This window comes from Aythya ferina, assembly GCF_964211825.1.
Source record: "Aythya ferina genome assembly, chromosome: 13".
Lineage (NCBI taxonomy): Eukaryota > Metazoa > Chordata > Aves > Anseriformes > Anatidae > Aythya > Aythya ferina.
Genome location: NC_140311.1, coordinates 7,249,000 through 7,270,354, shown reverse-complemented (window position 1 = coordinate 7,270,354; position 21,355 = coordinate 7,249,000). Strand labels below are relative to the sequence as shown.

Genomic DNA, 21,355 nt, shown 5'->3' with positions numbered 1-21,355 from the left:
TTTACACTGTCGTAATTCATGGTATTTAAATAAATGTAGACAAACTGCATATCCTATTCAACCCCACGATTTTCATCTCTGGTAGGCCCAGTGTTTCCTGTCACTGAATGAACATGCGCTAACTCAGCCAACTGCTACCGTCTGGGGTTGTTTTTCTGGATGTCAAGAGACAAAACCAAAGAAGTAAGGCTAAATCATATTCTGCTCTCAGGTGTAACTAGCAACTTGAACGTTAATCATTCATCTAATTGATGAAGAAAAGAAAATGTTCTCTCAAAATGACCATGCAGTTATTTCAGACTAGCAAAATACATCTTACGAGAATTACCTTTTCTGCAGATCCCGGAAGAAGTCGATTGATGAGTCTACAGAGCACGGTTCCATCTTTCAGAGAAGTTTTCAGGAACTCCTCTGGATCATCTACTATTTTCTTAGGGGAATTCAGAACTCCTAGTGAAATAAGCCACGTTACAATTTGCTCTTCTGGATTCATTGCTGAGACTTCTGCCACCAGCGCAGTTCTGCGCAGAGGCTTGCACTAACCCACATCCGCGATTACATCTTCCTGCCTCTTTTGCTGGTTGCAGAGCTCAAATGTGAAACTATTTTTCTCCCTCCTTTTTGCTCAGCACCAATGCTCACCAAAGCTAAACTATCAGAAGTAATGTTACTTTAAGGTAAGAAACAACTTTTTTTACAAAACGCTTTCTAGCATGCTCTGTTAAAGAGACAGTGAAAGCAGATCTTCAACTATTGTAAATAGAAGTATTTAATGTGGATATTTTTATTCCACAAAACCTCTTACCTACTGACTTTCTCCTTTTGCCAGACACTATCATCTTGTAAACCTGGTATTAACTTGTGGCTATTGACCAAAGTACTAAATGTCTTTAATACACTGAGATATTTAGAGGTAAAATTGAAATTCCCACTAAAGATGACTGGGGGTGAACGTCACAATAACTTTAAATAACATTTCTTAACTTTTTCTGTAGTAAGCCTTGTTAGTAAAATTGCCATTTTAGTTGCCTATTTTCAAGACATTTTTAAAAAATAAATTCTGATTATCCACTTAATGTACAAAAAAAAAAAAAATGTATTTTTTAACTGTTTTACGTAAGAAACACATATAATCCAAAATGGTTCTTTGGATGAAATGTAATCTCTCAGAACAAATATCGTAGGTAACTCTGAAAGTTCACAACTAAGTCACCCAACGTTGCGAATGAAAATTTCCAGCAATTTTACTTGTCCTATTAAAACGGCACTTCCTACCAGCTCTTCAAGATCTACTGTCTAAAGAACAAGCGTTTTCAGTTTTTCACCCTGAACTGGGAGATATTAACCATCAGTATCGGCCACATTAACTTAGAAGAGCCCAGTCATTTGCAGTCTCCATTTGCAACTGCTTTCACCAGCTCAAACAGAAAATAAAGCAATTTTCCCATCAGTTTATGATGCCTACCTAGAATATTATGGATTAAAGTAATAAAACAGGAAATTATCCCAGAGACAACTTCTCAATGACAATATTCCAAGCCAGTTCCTAACCTTGTTATTGCTTTCAAGACACCAGCTCTGCTAAACTGCTTACACAGTAATTTGAAGTGTAGAGAGAAATAGAACAGTAACATGAAAGCTACATACAATGAAAATGCATGGCTTTGTCTCATCATTTTCCAGGTCTTATGCTTGGTACTTGGACCTACCTAATTATCACTTTTAATAGCCACCAATAAGAAATCAACATTGCCTTTTTAGGATTATACAGACTTTTGACCTCTAACAGGATGTGGAGATCAGTTCTACACTGTGTGAAAATATAGCACATAGCAGCAGCCAGCGTGAACAGTAAAGCAGGCTGAAGCTAAATCACAAAACCGTGCCATCTGGGAATGTGCATCTATAGCTATCCATATGTGTGCAAAATGTTTCAAATTAATTACAAGACCTTTGGCGTGTTTTTGTTGTTGCTGTAGTTTGGTTCGTTTAGTTTACAGTTCTTCTGAGCACTACTCTGTAGAACTGAATACAGGCAATCTCCATGTTCATAGCTTGCTTCTTCTTTTACCATACCTACAGTAGGTAAGACAACTGGTAATATTCATTCATCTACTGGGGTCAACATGTGTATAGGAACACTATATATATATGGAAGACATCCACTTCAGCCATCTAATCAGAACATAGCAAGTTTCTGATATATAAGGCAAGAGATCATGTGTGTTGCTATTTCAGTAGATGGAGAATTACACACTCATCCACAGTTCATGTCACAAACCTGAACACAGAATATGTCACTCACTCTCTCCTACAAACTTTTTTTTTTCCCCCCCACAGATAGGCAGTTTTAGAGGTTTATGCCTGTTTTCATGTGTTGCAGCCAGGCATGTATTGTGCTAATGGTTTAAACTACAATTAAATGAAAATACTTCCTGCATCTTGAATACTTAACAAGAGCTTGAAAGGGTGACCTCTTACATATTCAGAACCCCCACTCCCCCCCCCCAAATTTAAAACATTTCAGGTAAGCCACTTAAAAGCCAACTTTTCAGAAAAGCATCAGCACCCAATTAGTAATCTTCCAGTTTGTTCACCTACCCTCACAGTAGAATTAGGTCTGTTGTGGAACCCAGAATATGAAAGTATACCACCTACCAAGCAAGGAACAATTTCTTGTCTGGTCTTTGGAAAAAGCTTCAACATTGCTTGTTAGTTAAGAGGAATGAAACAAATGAATTGTCTACCATCTCTTGCAGAGTCAACCTCCACCCCCAAGTTACCAACAAGCTTTTATTTGCAGCCTGATTTACACCAATAATGACCATATTACAGTATTAGGTTTTTTTTTGTTGTTGTTGTTTTTTTTTTAAAGGAAGGAGGAGGTCTAGATCAAATTAACAAACAGCATATAAAATCAGTAACAGGAGCAAGTTACAACAAGTAACAAGAATCAAGAAACCATTCTAGAGTGTTTGTACGCAAGTCACTTTTATGTAACTTTTTTTTCGGCACAGATGAAAACACCCAACAATGCTTTACATTTAAACCATTCATTTTCAATGTTGAAGTCTGAAACACAGCACACGAGCTAATGAGAATACACCAATGACGTGAATTATGTAACATTTCCAGTACATACGAATCTTTTTTCATGCAGCTCATACACTGGCATTAGCTTTCAGTTAGAATCTAGTTTAGCCTGAACAGCAGTACTGAGACTATAAGCTACTGCTGAAAAAGAAGTCTTACTATTACAGAGGATGACTATTTCTTTTCAAAGTAAGGTATGGTCTCTGAGACCACAGACCACTTCTTAACAGTATACCACCACTACAAAGTACTTGTTGGTAAACATTTCTACTATGCAAGCGTAGCTGAGTAACGTGATTTTCTTAAGAACAAATACATAATGCTTTTATTTAACTACGTATTTATTAGCCCAGGAAAATATTGCTATTATACCTATTTGCTATACACAGGCAGACTTACTGCTAGAGTCTGCAGTCTGTAACTGAAGTTTAGTGATACTCTTATACCAAAAAAAATAAGTTATAAATGCCTAGGAAAGGGCATAAATGCTTTTTCTGCCTTAGCTTCTTATTAGTAACAGAACTGTTTAAATGAGAAAAGTTTGTCTACTGTTGAAATACTATAAACTGTATCAGCCATCACTAAGTACTTCTGTCAATGTGAAATTAGTTTGACATTCCAATGCCTGAGGATTACTCTCACATACATTGGCACATCAACACATATTTAGGACAAAAATGCATCAAAACCAAGAAAATATTCTGAAGAAAACATCGTTTCTATGGAATTCTACACCTGTTAAAAGATGTGCTGCTGGGTGGAGTTCTGTAAGAACCTAGTATACGTAAAAACAGATCATTCTCGAGATTTATCACTACATCATCTCAGTACATCAACACTTTCTTACTCTACTCCAGAAGGCTTGGATAATTATAAAACTGTTAATGTAAGAATACTGTAAAACTTCTGATGGTTTCTTTGTGAGGTAGAATTTGCAGCAATTTAGTCCTTTGCAATTTAGGTGACTAAAACCTACTTTCATATAACTGGCTATTTTTCATCAGAGAGGGAAAACACTGCATGTGAATACCCTGGATTATTTTTCTGCTGCACAATCTACTGATGCATGAATATTGAGACTCTTGGAAGATGTTCACTGCAAGACACAATAACTGATTTCCACCTATCTGAACATATTTTGTATCCAAGAGATTAGTAGCACTAGGCAATTCCCTGAATGGTAACACAACCCTCTAAAACAAATACTGCGTAACACCATGCTCAAAAGACAAGTTCTATCAGCTGCTTTATGTTATCCTTCAATTTTCCAAGCATATCCACTGCTGCACTGCCATCTTCTACTCTGAAAAAAAGGAAATTCAAGTTAATATACTCTCAGAAACTAAAAAACATAAAAAAGCCAAACTAAGTTGTTTTTGCATATTCAACAAATACATTTGGATTATTTCCAAACTGTCCCAGGATCATAAAATACATCAGAAGCTAACCATAGTAATTAAAATGATCTGAAAACAATTGTTAATGATATGGAACAACAGTGTCTCTAGACTGAGTACCAAGTAATGCCCTCCTCTCCAATCCTGTCTACCTGAAAAACCCACTGTTTTTTGACCACTCAACAATCTTTTAAGTAACCGGTACACACAAAGGTACCAATTATAAATAATGTGCTACAAATTCAATAAAACGTAGGATAAAAAAGCAATCAGCTTTCTGAACTAGTACAATTAGTTTTTTTTTTTAGAAAGTTACTATTACCTTTCCTGCCAGGCAGTCACTTCAGTTCTATTTACCACTGCCTAAACTAAGATTATCATAATTCCTGTTAAAAACTTGGAAATGTTTATAAGCTGCAGAGTAGGCTGAGAAAGCGTGTTATTATTTTACTATGTTTATTAATTACAGTATGGCCCACACTAAGCACTAGCAAGTGAAAAAACACATCAAATAAAGTAAGTAGCCCTTAATTTTTAGAGAGCTTTTTTCATTTGCCTAGAGCAAATCAGGGGGGAAATTTTCTACTTCCCAACTAATACAAAGAATTTAAGCTAACGTGGCATATATGTATTATGAAGTTGAAAACATTCTGACACAATCTATATGATGATTTGGCAAAACCTTTTAAAGTCACTTAGGATGCTGCATATTAAAGACAGTCTGTTATCTCTGTTAGAGAATTCATGACCTGGACCAGCCTCAAACTTTAAGTTTGATAATTGACTCCTAATTTTTTGTAGGTGGGGAAGGGTGCAAAAAGAACTTAATTTAAGATGTATTTCCCTAATCCACCTTGGTACCCTATTACTGATACCAGTAATTCAATGAAAGAAAGGGTTGTTTTTCTTCATCCTTAAAAAGACAGTGGTAATTCAAGCTTTGTCTCCTTTCCAACAGGATATGTGATTTTAATATTTTAACAGTCACACTCAAGAGTGCCACAAAGACAAGGAAAGTAGCATTTTTTGTTCATTGAGATTTTATCAGTAACAGCAAAATATTAAGTTGGCCAGGTTAACAGCTTTTATTTAACTATGTGCATTTTCCAACTCTGAATAGAAAATACACTTGATGCTTCTGTTTTTATCTGAATTAAAATCCAGTACTCTGAAATGAAAGAAGAATTTGTCAAGAGCATCATGTACAAAATATTACTGTAATGTTCTGACAAAAACATTCTATATAGAATCTTAGAAAAAAACTAAGCAGACTGAGATTATAATACCACACAGTATGCAACAAAACCTATCCATTCAAGATGGATCTTCCCTAAAATCAATGATAACGCATTAAATGAACAACACTATCAAGTACAGCTTTTTCTTCTCACCATTTCAAAGCTGGTTCTCAAAAGCAGTACTTGAAAGTAACATCAAAATATGTTCTTATATTTATAGCATACTTTTAATACTAATAAAAAAATAATTATTGCAAAACTTCCCTAAGTATACACGCTTCTTACATCAGTACTGCCCTTGAAAAAAGGACTTGCACATATCCATCACTCTATGCTAGTTTTTAACAGGCATTACACACTTTTTTTTAAAAATAATGTTTGTTTAGTGGACAAGTTCGCCAGGGCACTATATTAGTGGGGCAACCACTACTGCTTTCTTTTTTCCTGCTAAGTATCAGAGAAACAGAACAGTGACACTTTTACATGAGGTCTGAACAGTTATTCCAACACTGACTTGTCCCTCCACTCACAGAGAAAATTAACTTTTAATGTGGTAGGCTTTGAAATCGTGAAGAACAGCTGACCTAAGAAGTTTAATGCAATCTTTGACATGAGTGTAAGCCTGGAATTTAATCCAAGGACACTCGCAGATTAACTCATTGTTGAAGACTACACTTACTGTAACTATTAAGTTCTACATTCTGCATATTTAACAAGACCGATTAAAAGTCTGTACCAACATCTAGTACTTGGACTTTTTGGTCTTATTTAGTGAAGATTGCTAAATTAAGCAAACTCTGTATCTTTATTTATGATGGACTTATATTTTATTATCTGCTGTTCTTAAAATTGCTGGTAAGATTGTCATTCTTAACTTGGCAATTAAAAAGCCCAGCAAGACCACCTCCTCTGAAATATGCTATCAGCAGATCATAAAGGATTGGTTAGCCACCAAGAGCATACAACCAAATCTATAAATACAGAATCACAAGAAATCTTCCATCCAGCTACTTCATTAGTACAATAATTACCTGTTCTATTAGTACAGGCAACACTCATGTCTGCCATCCACAGATGAACCAGCGTTACTTCATTGGCATCTTCCAGAAATTATCACCCTGCAATCAAAGTAAGATAGAACAAACTGAGAAGAGTACATTAAAAAATGCAAGTCAACCTACAGTGCTTCCCCCCATTTCAAGTCACAAGCTTGGGTTTGCAGATTAGTTTCTTGCAAGTTTTACTACTTCTCTTCTAAGTGGTGGAAGATTCACTGGCTTGGAATGGACTGGAATGACTTAGTGATAGGTTGCATGGCTTATGGATTCTCATTCCTTTTCAATGGTGCACTGCCATGTTAAATCCATAAGTTGAACGACAAAATTTACTGAGGACTAAACAGTAGCACAATGCTTTTGTTTTGTTTTTAGTTGGAGGTCTTCATGTCTATTACATTCAAGAGCATCTTTTGAACTTCGTGGCTTTACCTGAGTCATAACTTGCCACAGGTTCTGCCACATGTGCTAGATATCCCTGTAACGTAGTGTCAAACTAGTCAGGCATCCAACTAAACGTCAAGTTTGCAATGGCTTGCTTCAAACTCCCAATAGCCGAGATGGTATTTGTCAATCTAAACCAATTCCTGATTTCACAAGGCTTTTATTTTTATAATAATAGTATATGCAGCCTGTTTAAGCATCTTCACTGAAAGATACCGGGCACAAAATATCCCCTCCCAACCCTACGTCACAGCATTTTGTCTAACAGCGAGCTGCATTCTCACGTCTTTAGTTTCAAAATCAGTGCCATAAATTCTTTTATCCAAGAAGAAATGTTGAATTTGGAGAACTTCTAACGCATTGAAGCTTTTCGTTTCCTTTTTTTTTTTTAAATCTAGACAGCACTTCCATTGCCATGACGTGCAGCTTGTCTTACTGTACTAGAGGAAGACAACTTGATTCAATTTTGACTTAGACTGAAAAACTAGTTTGCTTTGCTTACCATCTTTGCTGTTTCACAGGCATTTGATGCTTTAAATCAGCTGTGGAATGCTGAAAGTTTCACTTGTTTTTATGAAGCCATAAGCCTTTGAGAAGTGGAGAGAAAGACTTCCTTGCTTATCTTATTTTCTCCTTTGGAATCAAAGATGTTCCTTTAAAAGTGAAACACTACAGAGTTGCAAAAATTTGAAACAGTATGAGTAAGCATCGTTTTGCAGCTTCTTTGATGGAATTGGTCAAACTTTTTATTTTTTACTTTTTTTTTATACAGTATTCTGTAGCTGACTTACAAGTACATGGTTCATTTGAAGGGGACATCTTTTTAAATTCCCCATGAAACAGAAGGAAGGCAAAAAAAATAGTATTATCCACTTGCTTTTTCATTCAGGTTAATTGAATGATATCCTCTATTTTCTTTACACAAGGATCTGAAGGCATTTTGAACTGGGAACACTGACTTCAAATTCTAGACAAAACTGAACTTTGTGTGGAATATCCCCACCACCCTCCACATCACAATCAATACTTTAAGAATGAGATGCTGAATATGTAGAACAATCCAGCTCCATCCTAGATGGTTAGATGTTGTGTGGAAGATCATAAGAACTGCTTATTCCATTCATGAGGAAAGTCAGATGGGAAGTGTGGCATTTCAGGGAAACTTTACTTTGAAAATTACAACACTAGTACACAGCTCAACTTTTATACATTTAACATCTGCCTTTTGAAAGAAATGTTAACAATTTTGAAATGAAATTAAACATTGGTTTAACTTTTCTTCACAAAAGCATAAAAGTCATGGAGGGGAAAACTTAACAGGCAACAATAAAAAAAAGGTAAAAACAACTTTTCCTTTTAGTAGTCCTCTGGTAGTAAAGATAGAACAACTTCCACTTTTTTTTTTTGTTTGCGAAATTATTTTTCTTGGTCCAAAAAATTTAAGAGTGTTTTTAGTATCTGCTTCTGCCTCCACCTCTGTCAGATCTGCTTCCGCCACGGCCACCACCTCTGGGTGCTCCGCGGCTTGAACTACTGTATGAATCACGAGGCGGTGGATAGCCCCTTTCCATGGATGGGGGAAGACCCCTGTCTTGTCTTCCAACACGATCACGGCCACTTGAGTAGACATCACTTCTGCTGCTTGAGTAACTTTCTCGGCTTCCATATCCATCACGTGTGCTGCCGTAATCATCATATCGACTGCTTCCACCATAAGATGGCGGGGGCCCTCGTGCAGGTGGAGCACTACGTGAGTTACCTGCAGGGTCAATGGTCAGGTAATATGGCAACACCATAAGTTATATATAACAATTTCAATCTGAATTTACAGAACTGCTGTATTAAATGTTTACTGTTACTCTTTTGTATGTATCGAGATGCTCTTTATACAATCTGCCATGTTAAGGGTACTTAAAGTGGGAATTGAGTATCAGGCAGTGAGTGGATTTAAAGACTTTGAAGGAATGCAGACGGTGTTTATTCAGGCAGGCTCTTTACTGGGTATTCCAGAACAGCTTGTTACTTTAGAGAAGAAACTCAGACATTTTCCAGAGATAGTTGCAATTCTGAACTGTAGACTTTGCTTCTTTAGTTTATAGCTTATTTAACAAGACGATCAAATGATAACCAACAACTGCACTTTCACTGTAGGGGAAAAAAGCGTGCCACTTCCCCCTAAAACACGAGCAACCTAGTAAAGTCAGATTTTAATGACACCTGTAAAAATTACTATGTGAACCTCAAAATGAATTCTTACCATAACTCTCATATGAATCTCTGTAGGATCCTCCACTTGGATGATCTGAGTAGTCTCTGTCACGCCCGCCACCGTATCCGTCACGATCACTGTAAGAGGAAAGACTACTGAGACTTAGTATAAATCAGCTGGACCACAGCAGAAATAAAAGGACATGGACAAAAATCCAGTAGTAGATACCTATAGCCCCTCGAGGGGTATTCATCACGTGAACTGGAATGACCATAATCACGATATGCATAGTCCCGTGGAGGTGGCGCATAGTCTCTTGTATCCCTGGAACTGGGATAATCTCTACTCGAGTAACTACAAAGAACAAGAATCAAGTTGTTAACTACATGTCACATTTCGAAACAATCGGGTATCAAAACTCTTCTCAGAAGAATTTAAAATTAAGCCAAGCTAAATTAGTAAGAAAATTTACCCGTCTTTAGTGCTGTAGCCATCATCTCTTGGAGACATGTAGACATCTCTTCGTGATGGCATCGGTTCTCTGCGTGGAGGACCACCATAACTGTCTCTCCCACGTGACACAGGAGCTTAAGAGAAGCAACCCAAATTTTACAATTTAACCAGTGCTTAACACACAGAACACTCCTCAAGGCAGTATTAGCCAAGTATTAGTAAACTGTTTACAGTGATTTAGGAACACCATCTGCAGTTTACCTTTACAATAATTTACATTTCTGCTTGTATAGTTTTAAAGCAGCACTAACAGGAACATCTTTAGAATCACACTAAATTATACCAACAGCTACAAAGTGGTGTAAATAAGAGAACTGACAGATTAGTAAAGAGAATGCACTAGTCCACAACAGATTTAACTTAAAAAAATCAAGGATTTGCATTAGTTTCTGAAGACTAACATACTGCAAGATGGCTGACTAAACAATAATGTAGTTTATCAAGTTCTTACCTCGTCCTCCCATACTACTGCTACGCACTGGTCCTGAAGGTGCAGATCTTTTAGGTGGAGGGCCTCCACTTCGTGGAGGTGGACCTCTCTTCATGGGAAGTGGTCCTCGAGAAGACCCTAGAAGGGTAAGCCACACACCTCATTACTTCTGTGGTACTCATCTATATGCCCTTAAAAGCCTGAACTGCAATAACTGCTGTTACCACTACCATGTCATCAACAGCAAACCTCTAATATTAGGCACCTCAAAACCCCTTTTTCTTGTGTTTTGGCCACTACTAGATGCTACTGGCAGAATTGAGAGCATGCCAAATTAACTCTTTCACAGCTTAAATTCCTTTTAAGAATTGTCTTACAGAAGTGAACTGAAAGCCACAGGGTGTGATGCAAGGGAGAAAGAAAACTGGTATCTGTCATCACAGCTTAAATGCTGAACAAGTTACTGTCCTCAGAAGACAAAAAGCCACCTGGGAAGATGTACTAGAGAAGATCCTACATAAAGAGGGAACAGAGGTACTGTAGGACCTACTACACAGACTCTCCAAGAATGGAGTTCTCACTATTTCTATCTTTTCCCCCCATTACACCTCAGGTGCTGCTTTATTTTTAAATGACTATTTTGATACTGAAAAGTCTCTAAATAAAGATATACCTAAGTTAAAGAATATCCAGTATCAAGTAGCATATTACCCCCCCCCACTTCAGAAAACTTCAACTTAAAACACTGTAACAAGTAACATTTAACTTCCCTAATTGCCATTGTGACCCAGAAGGATCAGTCATTTAAACACCTACAGTTTACTGAGTTTAGACCACTTTCTACATACAAACAGAAGGCAGTTCCCTGTCCCTGGTGGAAGAGAATCACTTTTTCAACTTGAATACCAGAAAGCTTCCTTTCTCACGTGCAGGGCAGGAGTTTTGTTTTTCTTTCATAGCCAAAAGTCAGGTAGAGTGTTAGATGTAGAAGGGAATCTTCATATTTGAAAGCCTTTTTCTTAAGGTGTACTTGCCCAATCAAAATTTGACTCAACTGCCGAGATCATTATTAAAATGATGAAATGTGAACAAGGAGTGCACTATTCAGCTCTTTGACTTTTCCAGTAGGATTATTGTCATCTTCCAATGGGATTGTCTTGTATGTTGTCCAAGTATATAATGAGATAGGTAAATACATACCCAAGTGACTCCCTCTTGAAGGTGGTCCTCTTGCGCCACTTCCGCCTCTTCCACCTCTAAGGCCCCTGGGAGGACCTCTGCTTCGTGGAGGGGGTGGCGGCCCACGCCTACCACCACTTTCAAAGGAGGGCTTGGTTGCTTGTTCCACTTTAATTGCTTTCCCATCTAATGACTAAAGAAGAAGCTGCTTTACTTATTGCTCAGTCATGTTTGTATTTCTTAAATTAAGCCCCTCTTGCTTCACTATTATAGGGCTTCCATTTTATAAAGTTAGAGCAACTCTAGAACAGATTTCAGTCTTCAGTATTAGTCCCCATGTACTCAGCAGCATGTTGGGCCTATTTCTACAGTACTTCATTCTTGTTGTATTGATGAAAAATACATAGCAGCATCGAAAAGGATTTTCAGTCAAAACAAGTGTCCAATGACTACGGCAGCCCCATGTCATTTATACTGTAAATGAAATATGATTTATGAGTTCCAATTTACTTCCAATTGCCACGAACTTTTGTACCAAACTGACTGCACCAGTAGTTACAGGATTAAGCTGAAGGTATCTTAGCTTCAGTTGGGGTTTCTGGCAATGGGGAGGCCGTTTAAGTACATTTGCTTGATGTCCTGATTAAACGGTGATCGCTGAAGTATTTAGAAGTAATTTCAGCATCTACAAAGCAGACTGAGTATGGTAATTCACCCCTCTTTTCTACTGTTTCAAGCTGGGTTTTCAAAGAGGTGACTGCCACAAATTACTCTTACTTGCTTTTGCAGAGGGGACTTTTCTTTGAAGTGTATTTTCTGGAGCACAGACCTGCAGTAACAGGAACTCTGCAGCCAGCTTATTATACCTCAAATATGAGCAGGTAGTAAGACATATTGAGTAACTTAAGTTTATCAAATTTCTGTATCGCCTTTCAGACACCTCACATTTGGTCAAGAGAACAGAGTCAAAATCACAAGCTCTGCTGAAGTTGGCTTACTGCACATCCATCCTGGCAAATATGTTTATTTGCCTTTTTGTTAAATATCTGACTCTGCTACAATACTTAATGAATTAGAAGGGAAGTGCTGTTAATTGCACTTCTTTACTGCAATAATGGTCAAAAACTGACTGCCAGCAGTATGTTACTCTTGACTGTTTTATCTTGGTAAATAATCACCAGCAATCTTCTTCACTGAGATCTCCCTTTCTGAAATCATCCACTCTAGTAGCTCATGTATTCTGCCACCAGAGTTGTACCTATTGTTTGAAAAACCTGTGTATATCCAAAGGTCTTGACATTGTGAAAAAAAATACTAGCAGAAACACACTGATCTTGTCTTTGACTTAATAGAAGTCTTTTAATTATATGAAGTTTCTCAAAAACACATCTGGCATGACAAGCTGAAACATTCCAGGAGAACGCATTAACACCACTAATCCCTGGAACTTAGTTTGTATCTCATAATTTTGCCATCACATCTCATATCTCAGTCATCCTTCTCAAAACTGGAAAAAGTAGGCTTGAAGCCTTAAACTTTGCCATCACAACCGCTGCTGTCCTATTTCATGAGAAGTTCCCGACAGCTTGTTTGATTTTGGAAACCAAGTATCATCACTTTTCATTACCATGGGGTTTTGAGTATCTGGATGCCAAGTCAGTGTGTTTTTTTGATTTGCTTTTTTAAATGTAGGGAGCAGAGTTTCACCAATGATTTCTATTTCCTTATGTCTTGAACCCATGCATCTCACCAAGACAAAACACAGATTTCTTTTCAAACTGCTTTCCAGCAGTCCTGAAATCCAAAAAGTTTTTTAACCCAGAAGGCATTTGTGAAAGTTTGTCCTATTTTAAAGGAAGGGAACATTTTCATGTTATCAGTTTTCAGGTCAAGTAGAGAGAGGTCTGATCTTAATGAACAGATAAAACTCAGACAAGCCATCTCAGAATAAGGAATTGTTTTTCCGATGGGCCCAAAGAAAAAAAACACTGTCAAAATGAACTGATTAGTTGGTGTTTATAATCTTGAATCAGTGTTACAGCAGCATTTGTAGTATGGTGCGGGCACCACTGAGTGGCATCACCTTAGTACTAGAATGTGGGGAAGTCTACTGAACAATCATCTAAGGCTAGTAGTAGATTTGAAATCATAATTAAAAACTCCCACATGTGAAATGAACAACCTGTACCATTTTGTACTGTGCCAGGGAACCTCAAGCAAACAATTAGAGAACTGTCCTGCAAATTGCTCATTTTCTGACAAAGAAGTTAAATGTAGTGTATTTTGAAAACTTCAATGGCCATAATTTAAGAGCTCCAAAGAAACTTGCATGAAACAGCAGCCTAGCATCACATAGGGTTTTCCTCTCAAATGGAATATTTCATTATTGATGCTGCAGTGACTCCACCATGTTCTTTGACATCACATCACGAAGGCTTCCTTTTGCCAAATACATTCAAGAACTGAAGATAATTTCCTATCAGGCTGAGCTGCTGCTTATTTTATCAATGCTTCACCAGAAGAATGGGAAATAAGTTTCTGATGATTAGAGGAAGACAATCTTCTCTAGTGCTGAGTACAGTTTAGACCGTCATTTGGGTTGTCGTATTTGCTTCCAATATCTCAACACACTCCAGCTGGCTTGGCAGCTCTTCAATTGGAAGAATGGAATGCTTCAAATGGAATTTTATCTCTGGCTTGTCCCGTATGTTTCTCTAAGGTCATGTTCTCTTTAATTATAGATTTTTTTTTCCCCTCAGGGCTTAAGACCAGAAGATCACAACAGCCTGCTTCACAGAATGTTCAATACATGCTTGGAGTATTCACACTTGTATTTAGATATGCAGGTCCATTTCATGACATCAGGATATTGACTTTACTGCCATGCAATTAAGGTTTTTCTGAAGAATTCACTCTAAGATTTTTACTAACATTTTTTACTAACATTTTTACTGTGCTGCTCAGGCTAAGATTGATCCAATTCTGCAGAGAAAATAAATCTAATTGCAAAAATTGCCCTTCCCCCAAAACTGTTCTCTTCTGACCTTCAGGACTAAAATTTTCAACGAACAGGCATAAACTAGTCTCTGCTTGCTTCAGTTTAAAACAAATTCTTTAATCCTTTTCTTCCCTTCCCCCCTCCCAACACAGCAACTGCAGATACACTCTTGCAGAAGTCATTGAAGTCAGCCTCTTCTACTGGCTGCAAGTTTAATTTTTCTTTGGAATGACAGAATGAGCTACACACAGGCCACACAGAACCTTCTCCCCTGCCTAGACTGTAACTTATTCCTTACAGATTGCTTGAACTATTTATTGTCTGCACAGTACTTCTGCTGCTGTGTCTTTTGAAGTGCCTGGAATTTTCATTAGAACTCCAACCCATCACTTCCAAATGTGAAGAGAAGCTTCCGTTTCAGACAGATTAGAACGATCTCTTCCCACAGCATTCCTCAAGCATCACTCCTCTTCAGATCTAGAGTACAGAGTCTTTTTGAAGTACAAGCATCACTTATTGTCCAGAAGGCTTTCTCAAGATGAGGACGAGAGGCTACCTCCCAATAATCTTCCACATCTTCCATATCCATGATTAAACCATGCTAGACCACTACAGAATTGGAATGATATATAGTAATACCTACAAGGTTTATGTTAAATGGTCATTCTTGGTCAAATCCTGAGTGAGAAAGTTCTTCTCATACTTCGGTGTTCAAATTTCAAAGCTGATGGAGGCATGTTTAGGCTTGCAGCTCTGAAGACAGAATCCATTAGAACGATGACCCACAAGGCAATACCTTCTAGCAGTTCTTGAGTGATGCATGTGGTGCAGTCCGAAACAGACATCTCAGACAAGAATTAAATCTCATTTAGCTACTTTACTGAGCATTATTTGCATGAATGTTTCCAGTGTGATCAAAAAGATTAGTACTAAAGATGTAGATCAGTCGGTGTTTTATTTTCAGAGGCATTAAATGAAAATGGTGCACTCCACAAACAATTCCTAAGACAGTGACTAAAGTCCTTTCAGTCTGACAGTTTTTGTTGCTTCAAGTTACCATATGTGAGGGTTCAGTGGAATGATTAATTCAGAGGAAATCAGGGTTTCAAAACTGCAGGTAAACAGGTCTTCAGAACTGTAGCAAACTACACAATGGGAGGTACATTTAGTACCAGGCACACCTTTAAGGATGTTTAGACCAGCAACAGAAAGGACCTTATCTGACTTGTCACTCTCCACCTTGAGAAAAATGACTAACTTGTTTAAAGAGGAAGCAAGCCTCTGAAGAAAGCAACGCTAACCATCATGAGACTGTCCTCAAGCACACAGGAACTAAGAAGCACACACAGCAGACACAAACCAAGGAATAACTACATTTTACTATATGCATTCTCAGTGAACACTAGAAAAAGATTTTTTTTTATTGCTAGAAGCACAAATACTTATATGCATTACCTATGGACTGCAACAGGTATTTTTCTTTCAATTCAGTATCTTGCACCAACAGCTATTAAAAACCGAAGTATTATTCAATCATTGTTAAGTAGAGGCTTTAACCTTACAAGAAAGCACCACCAGAAGCACTGCTTACAGAAAGGCCGATTCAGCATGACCTTAACACCTGACCTGTTCAGATTATGCATTAAAGACCGGAGACTGAAAATCAAGTTAACTGAGATGACAGCTTGCACTGTCTAAAAAGACAGTATCTCTTTGAAGATAGGCTGCTGTTGACTATTAAGTTACAGACTTGCATCTATGTTTTCAAACACATCCTGAAAAAGACACAGATCAGAACAGCTTGTTGAAGGAATTTACATTATCCTGATGCTAATCTCAGAAGTTTTTGCTCCAAATTTTCAGGTTTTATTTTCTTTTAAAGCCATTAAATACATATTAGTTATTTAGTATTTTCTCTAGTAAGTAATATAGTTCCACTGTAGGGTATAAACAAGCAATTCAATTGCTAGTTAACTGCAGAACTATTTCACGGTAACTGGAAAGATGCTCCACATACATGCCAAGCAGGTTGGCGATGCAACTCACATATGTAAGGACACCTATAAATTAAGGGTGCATCAATGCACCACAGAGTAGGGAAGTCAAATTAAACCCATGTTAAGGGGAACATTCATACTTTTCAGGTAAGTCACTTCCCCAAATTGTAATTTCTACAGCACTACATTCAAATACAATAAAAAAAAAAAAAAGCATTATAGAACATGAAATAGTGAAGAGCTGTCTACTAGAAAATCATTTATCACCAATTGAAAAAGAAAACTATGACTGACTGATGGTCAGGCTTCACTTTCTACTGTCATATCCAGGATAAGGAAAACATGATTCCAACTTCATGGAAGCTCAGAAGTAATACATTTTGACAGATTTAAAGCTATGACTTGCCTCCAGGATCTTCTAGCTGATTGTCTTTCCCAGTGTTATTATTAGTTAATTTACTCCATAGATCAGTATTTCTGGTTAGTAGCAACAGCAAAGTGTGATTGATCTTAATTCCTACCTTTCCATTCATGTCTCTGGCAGCATCTTTTGCATCTGCTGGACTCTCGAACGTTACAAATGCAAACCCTCTGGACTTGTTGGTTTCACGATCTTTCATCAAGAGGACTGTGGAAATAAAGCTTTGTTATTCTTTTTCTGTAATTAGGATACAACACAGCCTTTATTTAACCTTCAAGCTCAGAACTTCTTAGAGGACGTGAAGGTATCATCATCTCAGATGATCAACACCAAAGAGTCATCACAGCTAAGGTTTTTTGAATCTTACAGTTTTTTTTTTTAAATTGTTTTTACCTTCCACAATGCGTCCATATTTGCCAAATACAGCCTCAAGGGCTTTTTCATTTGTCTCTGTGTTCAGGCCCCCGATGAACAGTTTTCCGGGACGATCTGCTTCAACCATTTTGATGCTACGAATGACCTATTAAAAGCATACAGCTGTCATTAACAAAACATTAAACTAAATGAGACTTCCAGACAACCCCATGGAATATTCAACTTTCCTCAAACATTCAAGGAAGTTTTCCTTGAATGGGATGTCAAGTAAGCGATTTGATGTATAATGGACAAAAAAAACAGAGTAATAGGCTAAGGCAAATAGCTATCTCAAATAGAGTAAGTCAACTTTGAGAAGTAAAGCAAAGCACTTTCAACATCAAATAGTATTGGTGAACATGGAAAAGCAGGTTTACTGCCTTTTTGCCCTTGATAATAACCCTAGGGCTTGCTCTTGAGCCCTGCCACAGGTTTTCCAATAAATATATCTTTTGCATCAATATAAAAAAAGTACTTAATTTAAAGCCAGGTGGGCCAATCCTCCAAATTAAGCAGCACCATTTACATTATTTTAAGAACATCGAGGCTACGTCAGTCAGTCTTGGCCAAGAGAACACAGCAGCCTGAATGGATGCCACTCCATCACTGCAACCCTGCACAAGGAGGCCACGGCTGAGGGGAGCGGGGAGAGAGCAGAACAAAGACAAAGCAAAGCAAAGCCTGGCAAAGCGCCTGGCGCCTGTGGCCGAGCGTTACCCGCTCGCCTGCAGGCGGGAAAGCCCGCAGCGGGGCGCCGAGACAAAGCAGCCCCCTGAGGCGGGGGCTGCCAGGGGCCGGGCCGGGGCCGCCTCAGCCTCACGGGCGGCGGCAGAAGCCGCGGGGGCCGCCTCCTCCGTGCCCCGCGGAGCCGGGGAGGGGAAAAGGAGGAGGAGGAGGAGGACAAGGAGGGGGGCGGCAGACCCTCGGCGCTCTCCACACACCTCCACAAAATGGCGGCCACCTCCGGCGGGGACTCGGCTCCCCGCCGGCCCCACACGACGACCGCCTGGGCGCTGACCCGAGCGCGCGGCCCGACCCCGTATCCCCCATCCCTCCGCCCCGGCCTTCTCGTATCCTCCCCGGGGAGGCGGCGAGCCCGCGGCGGGACCCCGCGCGGAACCCCCCGCACCTAAAATGGCGGCCGCAGCGCGCCCCGCGCGCCTGGGACCCCCCCGCGGCCCGCTGCGACCGCGCTGCTCCCTCAGCTCGGCGCTGCGCGGGGCGGGCGGGCGGCCAGGCCCGGCTCCACCGCACCTCAGACCCGATGCTGCGGCCTCGGGGAATCCCCGGCTGCCTCACCTACGCACCGCGCCGCCGCCCTCTGCGGCCGGCCCACAGGCGGCGGCGGCGGCGGCGGGACCCCGTTATCCCCGCTGCCCGGAGCCCTCCGGAGCCGCCCGGCGCCACTCACCCCCTATCCCGCCGTGCCGCAACTGCGCAATGAGGGCGAACAAAGGCGCTGCGGGCCTTTATAGCGCTGACGTCACCGGCCGGCCGGGGCCCCGGATGCACGCGGCGCCGGTGAGGAGGGAGGGGGGGGCCGGGGTCTCCCTGGGGCCGCCTCAGGCTCCGCGCACCGGGGGCACCGCGCTCGGGGTGCGGTAGGAGCGGGGAGCCTCGCTGCTTTGGAAATAAGTCCCTGTGAGGGTCAAACTCGGTGGAAGTGTCTGTGTGGGAGTTCAACACTTGGAGCAGTCTCAAGGCTCTGTTAATTAATATATGTGTATGTCATACGCCAGGCGGACGTCAATTCCCCTTCCTCAGAGACTTAGGGTGACCTGAAACAAGCCTGGTTTAAAATGAAATATATTATTCACAACACGGATTTTCCCACTATTTCAACTACCTCCATTTTTAATTATACCTGAAGTTGAATGGTGGCTATTTTGCCAAGTAAATTTGATAGCTGAAAAGTTGGGAAGAAGTCTGTGCATACAGAAATTCGCTAGGTTTCCACAGCTTGCATTTGTGTTTCATCTAAACTGTCAGCGAGGCCTGTTTTCGTAGAGTCACCACAGTATAAATATCATTCAGTCTTTTAACTTAAAAGCAAAAATGGATTTTTCTGTTACCTTCTTAAAAAAAAAAAAAAAAGGTGACAAAACCAAAAGGGAAGTTGCCTGATTGTTTATTCTGTGAGGTTGTAAACCGGATAGCTGTTTTGTAAGTGCTTTCTCAATTTGTTATCTTTTACAAAAATTCAAAAAGCGTAGCTGGTTGCCAGGATTACTAATGTCATTCCTACTCTTTGCGGATCCCTTAAATTGATTCCTACAAGATGGAAAAAATAGGGAATTGTAGCTTAATGTTTTAGGGGGTTCATATAATTCCTAACTCATCCTTGTACATTGAGGGAATGGTGACAAGATGTATCACAGTAAATTAATACACCTGGTTCCTATGCTGAAATTCTACTAGCTAAAAACCAGGAAACTCAGAACCCCATGTGAAGCTCCCTCATCTCAGGTTTGAGTAATAAATAGGGTGCCAGCAGCCAGTCCCTGTGCATTCCTAGGCATGGATTTGCTGTGCTGTGGGATGTTAGCTGCGGGGGCCAGTTTCCAGAGCCACTCCATGTTCTGGTACTGCGTCGGCATCAGTGGCATCAGGTCCCCAATGGCTTTTCCTAGGGCTTCTCAAAGTAATCGGAAGGGGTGGTATAGTTTTCCAGGCCGTGTTGTCTTGTGGCAGTCAAAGGAGACAAAGAATAAGGGTCCAGCTGCACATTCTCATCCATTTTCTTAGCACTTGCCCAAGCCCTCTGTGTCTTGTATTCACTAATGTGGCATTCTTCAGACTGTTCTTCCTCAGAGGTGCCGCAGAGTCCACAGACTCTATTCATTCTGCCCAGTGCACTTACAGTCACATGGCTACATAATTGTCACATCCTGATAAGAGAACACCAGACCCTATTCTTATCTTCAATTTTTCAGTCCCTTCTGTTCAGTTACTGACATTCAACTGCCCTATGTGTTAGTGAGAGCAGAAAGCAACATTGCTTCAGACTACCTCATAGATCTGCTGAGAATACAAAAGAAGGTAGCGCTCAAACACTCTGGACTGCAGTATGTACTTAAAAGATAACTTTTCAGCATAGATGCTACAAGTTTCTGGATGATGTTACTGTCTATAGGAAAAGGGAAAGATGACCTTCTGTAACTCATGCAGAAGGGTAGTACTTTGGATCCTCCTTTGGATCCTGCATTTTTTCATCAAAAATATTGGCCTTTCACCAAGTTCATCATACTTTGGGCTTAATCCAGATAAAGGGATCAGGAGAGCTGGGGATGAGGAGTACATAAATAATCTGATCACATAAGACTTGTTTTGGGGTTTTTGTTTGTTTGGCTTCATTTTTAGAAAACCAAGCTAACAAGCATATATAATCACAGAAACAGATCTGCACATACAACATCTAATCAAATAAGCCTGAAACAAAATCTAGAGAACAAACTGCGTATCTTCCAAATGTCTGAGCAGAGAAAGAATTAAAAGTATGTTCGAAAATGTAATCAGAATGAATAAAAAAGGAACATAATTCCCTCCAGATATACAGTCCAAAACTAATAACTGAAAAGATCAGATTAATACTTCCATGACAAAGAACAATTTTCTGGGCAGCTGTCACTTGATAGGTATTTGTAGAAAATCAGTATTTTTGCTCTGTGCAAATCAGGATAGAGTGGATCAAAGCAGCACAAACCAATTGTTTCTAGGATTAACTTTTGTCAACTTTCTCTAAACCACAACTCCATTATGTGTTTCTCCCGAATAACCTATTTGGGATCTAGTTGTGCTCCCTTTCAGTTTAGCAATACAAGATGGATCACAATTCCCTGATCTATAATTGGAGCTTCCTGAAATGACATCTCATTTTCTCCAGATTCAACAGAAAAGACACGTGAGATAAGTAATCATTACCCTTCCTTTATTCTTTCTCCTTTTGCCCATTGCAAAATGGTAAAGG

At 39.5% G+C, this 21,355-nt stretch overlaps 2 protein-coding genes across 7 annotated transcripts in view; both read right to left on the bottom strand.

Moving 5' to 3' along the window:
- The window catches only part of ARHGEF6 (Rac/Cdc42 guanine nucleotide exchange factor 6), a 38,149-nt gene extending 37,599 nt beyond the window's left edge, over nt 1-550 (bottom strand). The window contains exon 1 of one of the 3 annotated variants that reach the window (XM_084534256.1): nt 329-550. In XM_084534256.1, the coding sequence (XP_084390382.1) occupies nt 329-493 (165 nt within the window). In that variant the 5' untranslated portion in view covers nt 494-550. The remainder of the gene's footprint in view (nt 1-328) is intronic. The other 2 variants (XM_084534255.1, XM_084534254.1) reach the window with 2 other exon arrangements.
- A 2,424-nt stretch (nt 551-2,974) lies between these two features.
- Nucleotides 2,975-18,923, bottom strand: RBMX (RNA binding motif protein X-linked). Of its 4 annotated transcripts, XR_014697499.1 has the most exons (10): nt 18,800-18,923; nt 17,368-17,494; nt 17,075-17,181; nt 11,580-11,751; nt 10,401-10,517; nt 9,909-10,023; nt 9,665-9,790; nt 9,485-9,573; nt 6,760-6,846; nt 2,975-4,396 (listed from the first exon to the last, which is right to left on the bottom strand). XR_014697499.1 is itself a non-coding variant. In XM_084534262.1 (9 exons), exons 2-9 carry the CDS (start codon nt 17,474-17,476, stop codon nt 8,679-8,681), a joined length of 1,161 nt encoding a protein of 386 aa, XP_084390388.1. In that variant the 5' UTR covers nt 17,477-17,494; nt 18,800-18,923; the 3' UTR covers nt 8,374-8,678. The 4 variants fall into 4 exon arrangements, 3 of the variants coding, with proteins under 3 accessions (XP_084390388.1, XP_084390389.1, XP_084390390.1); XM_084534262.1 differs by lacking the exons at nt 2,975-4,396; nt 6,760-6,846 and adding an exon at nt 8,374-8,986 and having other exon boundaries at nt 9,485-9,591; XM_084534263.1 differs by lacking the exons at nt 2,975-4,396; nt 6,760-6,846 and adding an exon at nt 8,374-8,986 and having other exon boundaries at nt 9,485-9,588.
- Between the last annotated feature and the right edge of the window lie 2,432 nt (nt 18,924-21,355).